Source organism: Spermophilus citellus, assembly GCF_964194105.1.
Source record: "Spermophilus citellus genome assembly, chromosome: 7".
In the NCBI taxonomy this organism is placed as follows: domain Eukaryota; kingdom Metazoa; phylum Chordata; class Mammalia; order Rodentia; family Sciuridae; genus Spermophilus; species Spermophilus citellus.
Window position 1 is genome coordinate 106,567,899 of NC_138188.1, and position 7,858 is coordinate 106,575,756.

Here is a 7,858-nt window from a genome sequence, read left to right on the forward strand (position 1 = left end):
TTCAAGAATTTCCCATGGTCAAAAAAGTCAAAACTGTCCAGGAAATTCCAAGTAGCTAAATGCCATGAGCTCAATTATCAAGATGTGATTGGCTGAGAGACATAAGTTCATGCGTATATTATATTTTAAGAAAAATAACTACCAGCTCAATGAAGGAGAATCATTCAACAAGATTTAATGTACAGACCAATCTCTAAATTGTGTGTTTGAATAGGGTAATCAAGAAAAAATTTTAAGTAAATGTAAATATCTGGGAATGATTAGATATATTTTTTGTTAAGCTCTCAACTCTTCTATAGAACTCCTTAATCCAACATTGTTTTCCCACATTATAAAACTATCTCCTTGGGCTGGGGATGTGGCTCAAGCGGTAGCGCGCTCGCCTGGCGTGCGTGCGGCCCGGGTTCGATCCTCAGCACCACATACCAACAAAGATGTTGTGTCCGCCAAGAACTAAAAAATAAATATTAAAAATTTTCTCTCTCTCTCTCTCTCTCTCTCTCTCTCTCTCTCTCTCTCCTCTCTCACTCTCTCTTTAAAAATAAAAATAAAATAAAACTATCTCCTCCCTTATTCAACAACTTCTAAATTGTCAGATTGGCCAACTTTAGAATGTGGAAATGAAGCAGCTCCTTGGAGTACGTGGAAATAGAATTAGATGCCTGTGGTTTAACAAAGTCAGAACAAGTTTTTGAATCAAGGAAACACCTACCGCACATGAAAAATGGTAAAGTGATCACCCACCCAGGGCAATTCATACAAACAAATGAACTTCTCAAATCATATTTACTCATCTCATGCATAAAATTTCACCATCATATTTCTTCATGGCAAAGCATTTATTTCAGGCAAAATATAAATATCCATGGGATTTTTCATTTGTGTCATGTTGTGAAAGATTTGCAGATTCTTTCCTAAGCATCAGTGTTAATTGATGAGCTTGGTGACACCTAAGGGAATCGGGGAGGATAGAAATCTGACAGCCTTCCAGCTTTGTCTTCAACAGTCCCCAAATCTACACCTGGTTACAAGCCTAAAATGTAATGCCTTCACCCATAGAAGAACTATATCTGTAATGGCAATGTATTCTCAGGTGTCCATGAAGGACAAATGTAGGAACTATATGCTATTTCCTTCCACATGCCTTACTCTGGGTCTAGGTTTCCTTGGCAAGAGCCCTGAAATTTGCCTCCTTTTCCCCTTTTCTCTTGGCTTATCAGGCCCTGACAGGGGAGAGGGAAGATTTCTAATAGTACTAAGTATGTAGAGCTACACTTATATAGTTAATTTATTTTTAACAAAGGCATTGATAAAATTCAATACAAGCCAGGCAGGGTGGCACATGCCTGTAATCCCAGTGGCTTGGGAGGCTGAGGCAGGAGGATGGCGAGTTCAAAGCCAGCCTCAGCAACAGTGAGGTGATAAGCAATTCAGTGAGACCCTGTCTGTAAATAAAATACAAAATAGGGCTGGGGATGTGGCTCAGTGGTCAACTGCCCCTGAGCTTAATCCCTGGTATCCCCCCAAAAAATTCAATATGAAAGAAAAGATTTTGTTTTGTTTTATATTTTTCAGTAAGTAATGTTGGAGCAAGTAGCTATCTGTAAGGAAAAGAAAGAAAAAAAAAAAACTTGACTTCACTAGTCCCACATTCCAACCTACACAACATACAGAAATAAATTCAAGATGTGTCATGTATTTAAATGTAAAGGGAAGGCAATTTTGTGAGTGTGTATGTGTGTGCATGTGTATATGTGGTGCTGAGGATTGATCCCAGGGTCTCAAATATGCTAGGTAAGCACTCTAGCACTGAGCTAATCCCCAAACTGGCAGATATCTTTAAAAATATGTCATAGGCACTAACTATAAGAAAAAAATGAATTTCATCAAAATTAGATATTTTCATTCATCAAAAAATACTCATTATGGGGCTGGGGTTGTGGCTCAGCAGTAGAGCACTCGTCTCGCATGTGTGAGGCCCTGGGTTCAACCCTCAGCACCACATAAAGATAAATAAAATAAAGGTATTGTGTCCAGCTACAACTAAAAAAAAATATTTAAAAAAAATACCCATTATGAAAGTGAAAAGGCAAATCACAGCCTGAAAGAAAACATTATATATACAAACTGGGTTAGTCAGTTTTCTATCACTGTGATAAAACACCTGAAATAATCAACTTAAAAGGAGGAAAGGTTTATTTTGGCTCATGGTTTCTGAGGTTTTAATCTGTTGTCCTTTGGCCTTGTTGCTTTGGGCCATTGGCTGCACAGTGCATCATGGTGGAAACACATGATGGAAGAGGCATATTCACCTCATGGAAGCTGGGAAACAAAGAGAAGAGGAGGTGCCAGGGTTCCAATATCCCCTTCAAGAGCATTCCCCTAATAACCTGACTTCCTTCCACTAGACCCTACCTCCTAATGGTCCCACTGCCACCAAGTAACACTGTGGGGTGGAGACCAAGTCTTCAACACATGTGCCTTCAAGATCTAAACTATAACACACACACACACACATACACACAAAACCTGACAAGATTTCATTACTAGAATATATACAGAACTTTCCCATGGTATGGTCACCCCTTGGTAACATCAGGCAATTGGTTCCAGGATCCCTGAGGATGCCAAAATCTGCTGATGCTTATGAGATGGTATAGTATTTGCAAGTGACTTCAGCAACCTCAGCACACCCTTCCACACATTTAAATCACCTCTGGATTCCTGATAATACCTAATATGATACAAATACTATGTAAATAGTTCTCATACTGTATTGTTTATGGAATAAGAACCCCCAAAAGTTTAGTATAAAAGCTTTTTTTTTCTTGAATATTTTCCATCTGTGGTTGGTTGAATCCGTGGAGGTGAAACCTGTGGATATGGGGAGACAACTGCACAGAAAAAGGGGAAAGTGGGCCAAAGACTTGATAGTCACTCTGTAAAAGAAAAGATCCAAACAGTCAATAAACACATGAAAAGTGCCAAAACTTATTACTCACCAGGAAAATGCAAATTAAAACCACAGTGAGACATCATATGCTTACAAGAATGGCTAAAATCAAAAAGACTGACAATACCAAGCGTTGAGGAGGATGGGACAACGAGAACCCTCGGTATTATAAATGGAGTTAAAGTGGTATGGTCACACTGGGTCGACAGTTTCTAATTAAGTCAAATAAGCACCTTTTCTGTATCCCTGGGTTTCCACTGCTGGGTAGATACCAAAGAGATATGACTTCATAGCAGATTTATTCAAAATAGCTGAAAAATGGAAATAACCCAAATGCCCATCAGCAGGATATTATGTTCCTGAATACTATGTTATGAAAATAATATGTTCCCACACTAAAATACTTTATAGTGGGTAAAAAAAGTTAATAAATCCCAACAAGAACAAATTGAAAAGGATATGCCGAACACATGAGAGTATGATTCCACTTATACAACGTTTTACAGCAGATGAAAACTAGTGGTTGAGCAGATCGTATTGACTGGGAAGGGTCCTGAAGGGTCTTCCTGGGATATGGGAAATGCACTACAGTTTATTACATGGGTACAAACAACTGCCAGAACTTAGGCACATACCACTGACCTGTGCATTTTAACACAGAGCAACCATGCTTCAAAATTGAAAAAAGGAAAAAAAATTCTCATGCACAAACCCAAAACCTATATAACGCAGACAGGAACTAGGAACTACCTGGCACAGAGATCTAGGTAGGCTACCTTCCCCCAGTGTGCCTGGCCCTCTACAGAGTTGGGCTGAGCTCTGAGGGCTCACTCTTGGTTCCCTTGTCTTCTCTCTGGTTTGCTCTGTATCATTTCAGACATGAACCTCAGTGCCAACCTTCACCCCACTCAAAAACAACAACAAACCCCGCAAGCAGTCAGCATGTTCACTCAACTCCCTGCAAGTATGGAGTCACAAAAGGAAGGGTCTCCCAGAGTGCCCAGTGGCCCTCCTGACACCCACCTAGCTGCACCATCTCTCCTTTCTCTGAATGCAGAACAAAAACACTTTGTTCAAGGTGAGAAGTCAGCCTAACAGAGTCACAGGGTTTCAGTTTCCACCCGGAAGGGCTAATAAGAAAATTAATTTGTAAGAATAGAGAGCTCCCCCTGTAGGAATTCTGAGACATCCAGTGTCTCCCCTTCCCCCGCAAGCCACTGGGCTCCAGTTTTGAAGCAGAGCCCCTTTGGCTGATTACTGTTTTTCCTTTCCCCATTTCCTCTTACCCTTTTCCTCCAGCCCCAGGGGAGCTCTTTACAGTCCCTGAGGGCAATTGAAAACCACTGCACTGAGCTTTTGCAGAGAAGAGAGCTATAACAACAACAACAACAAAAGTCTGGGGATATAGCTCAGTGGGAGAGTGCTTGATTAGCGTGCAGAAGTCCTGGGTGCTATCTCCAGTAGAAGAAAGGAAGAAAGGAAGGAAGGGGAGGGGGGGAAATTTCTCTAAAATGCAAACATACACCTACCATAACCCAGCCATTCCACTCTTAGGTATTTATCAAAGAAATAAAACCATATAAAGCCTTGTCTTATGAACAGACTATGGTATATCCATTCAACAAAATACTACTCAACACAATAAAGAAATGAATTATGAATATACACAACATGGATGAATCTGAAAATTATTATGTCCAGTAAAAGTAGCCATAAAAAAAAAAAAAGTACAAACAGGGCTGGGGATGTGGCTCAAGCGGTAGCACGCTTGCTGGGTTCAATCCTCAGCACCACATAAAAATAAAATAAAGATGTTGTGTTCACCAAAAGCTAAATAAAAATTCTCTCTCTCTCTCTCTCTCTCTCTCTCTCTCTCTCTCTCTCTCTCTCTCTTTCTCTCTCAAAAAAAAAAGTACAAATAGTATGATTCTATTTATATGAAATGGACATAGTGACAGAAAGTAGATTAGTGTTTGCTCAGGGATAGGAAGTGTGGAGAGGTATTGGAGAAGAATTATAAAAGCACATGAAGGAATTTTTAGTAAGGATTGTGGTATTACAAATGTGTATACACACACACATACATACATACATATAAAAAGTTACCAAAGTAAACATTTTTTAAATTAAACATTTTAAATAGGTATAATTTTTTGTGTCAGTTATACCTCAAAAAAGCTGTTAAATTTTTCAAAAATATTTAAAAGAGAAACTCAGAACTGAAAAACAATTCATCATTCTTCTAACCCAGCTCTGCCATCTGCTCTCTCAACTCATGCTATTTCTCATAACTGTAGGCACTGTTCACGTGTTCCACTTCCTCTGTGAACTGTGAGATCCTTCTGAACAAGGAGGGGAAAGAAAACAACAACAATGTGTTTACTCAATGATAATGTTTCCTGCATAAAACAGACACCTTGTGGGTTAAGTGGGCATGCAGGAGCTGGCCTAGAAGTCCCCACTTGGGTGGCATTTCAGAAATGTCAACTCTGTACAACTGACCTATAAGCAAACTTGACTCACGAGTTAAAAACATATTGCCTTTAATATATTTGTCGTTCCTTTTGAACATTATAGAAGGTAGAGCTGAGATCACTGTTCTAACTCAGAATTTCCCAGGAGGTTCCTACCTATGGGACAATGATCAGCGCTTACTGGTCTGTTAATTCTCAAATGTGCTTATGCTTTGGAACTTCCCATCAGGCTCACGTGAATCTGCTTATGGGAGCAGCAGCTCAGGGCTCTGCTCAGGAGGTGCCCCATGTCTAGTGCTGGTTGATTGACCAAGCGGTTGTTTGAGTCCCGTGGGATTCTATTTATGCTCAAAAATCAATCCAGGAGGACAGTTGCCCTTCTGCCCCACAGTACATATTCAGAACCAGACTTTTCTCTCAGCCACATCCTACGTTGCTGGTCATCACCCATGGTCCTCTGGACAGGCCTGAGAGTACCACATGAGATGAATTCAGTTGACCTGGACTTCTGCCCAGCCTTGCTATATATGTGAACTTGAGCAAGACTCTTTGTTCCTCTCTTGGCTTCAGAATCCTCATCTGGGGCAAAAAATAAAAGTTGGGGTAGGGGTTAGTCTAAATCAATGGGTTTACTTTTTAAAAAATGGAGGAACTACCAACCCTTAACTTATTTTTTATATAGAACCACAGTTTATCAAAAAAATAAGAGCCGCTCCAGTTAAAGCAGGTGTCAGGAGCTAGAGCCTCATTTCTCTGTGTCTTCTGCTCTATCATCGTCTTTTCCCAGGGGACCCCTGAGACATCTAACTCTCACTTTCCACATTAGATAAGGGTTCTGTTGGATAAACCTATAATCCATTCCAGATGGAGAGTTTGAGTGTGTGCCTTCATTTAATCAATACCTATTGAGCATTACCAAAGTGCTAGACATTGTGTCAGGCACCAGGGTAAGAATGGTGGAGGGGGGGGGAGGCGCTGGACTCCTCTCCCCACCCCCACACACTTAAAGCCTAATGTAGAAGGAAAGTAAATAGGCAGTTATTTATTCATTCCCTAGGTATTTATTGATTGTTTGATATCTGCCAAGTGTTGTTCTAGGCTCAAGGTTCAAGGCTCTGGGCTCTGGGAATATAGCAGTTATTCCAAATAACCAAAATAAAAATAACCAAAAAAATAACCAAATAAATAAATAACTAGAATAAAAATAACCAAAATAAAATCACAGTTTGTGAATAGTGTCAGTAACAAAAAGATGACCCAATAAAGAGGTGGACAGTGGAAGAAGTCCTGGGAGCATGTCATATTTCTGCTGAGATATGATGGATAAGAACAATCTAGGGCCTGGAAGCTACCCCTTCTCAGGGGTTATGATGGGCAGCAAAGTGGCATCTGCCAGCAGGGTGGTTCAGGTAGTCAAGCCAGATACACCATTAATAATATTCCCTGACCGAAGAGACCATCCTAAACTCAATGTAACAGAAGCTTTCAACGGGGCTTCCATCTCACTTACCTGTAATGTCAAGCATTCTAAGGGGAGTAAATCACCAGATTTGCTGATGCATCAAGGTCCACCAGACACTGAAGAAATAATAAAAACATTACCTCAGGGGCTGGGGTTGTGGCTCAGTAGTAGAGTGCTTGCCTAGCATGTGTGAGGCACTGGGTTCAATTCTCAGCACTGCATAGAAATAAAGAAAATAAAACCCATTGACAACTAAAAAAAATATTTTTAAAAAATTATCTCTGAAATATAGAAGGAAACCTGTGTCTCAAGAAGAAATGGAATTTATCCAACCTGGAGGCCCAGAATAGTCATTGTAGCTGCTGTTTGTCATCAGACAAAACAACTGTCTTTACAATAAAGGACTTCCAAGACAAATGAAAAATTGTATATTAACCTTAATAAATATCCTGAAAAAAATTACGTCTATAATCCCAGCTGCTCGGGAGGCTGAGACAGGAGGATCTTGAGTTCAAAGCCAGCCTCAGCAATAGCAAGCGCTAAGCGACTCAGTGAGACTCTGACTCTAAATAAAATACAAAGTAGGGCTGGGGATGTGGTTCTGTGAGTTCAATCCCCAGTACCAAAGGAAAAAAAAAAAAAAAGAAAGAAAGAATCTGGGAAGGACCACTCCTGACTCAAAAAATATACAGTGCCCAGAGTCTGAGATGGGGAAGAGCTTGGCCTGCCTCCTTGAATCCCAGATGAGGCGAGTGCACAAAGATTGTTTTCAGGGGGAAATTGTCATGGGACGAGTTTGAGGAATTAGGCAAAGATTGAAAACGCAGGGTCTTGTAGCACGTGATAAGAGGTTTAGATGTTTTGTTTTGTTTTGTTCTTAAAATTGTGGGACTATATTAATGGAATTTATCCAGCGGTAGAGCCCCATCTAATTTATGCTACAAGATCATTGCTTTGGGAAGAACAAAT

General features: G+C 40.2%; 1 protein-coding gene across 1 annotated transcript; it reads left to right on the top strand.

Annotated features, from left to right (window-relative positions):
- Positions 1–6,773: 6,773 nt before the first annotated feature.
- LOC308653603 (alpha-ketoglutarate dehydrogenase component 4-like) lies at positions 6,774–7,239 on the top strand (the record flags this gene model as incomplete). Its single annotated transcript, XM_081302229.1, has 2 exons — positions 6,774–7,042; positions 7,182–7,239. The coding sequence occupies exons 1-2, from the start codon at positions 6,795–6,797 to the stop codon at positions 7,237–7,239; spliced, it is 306 nt and encodes a 101-aa protein (XP_081158355.1). The 5' UTR covers positions 6,774–6,794.
- Positions 7,240–7,858: the final 619 nt, after the last annotated feature.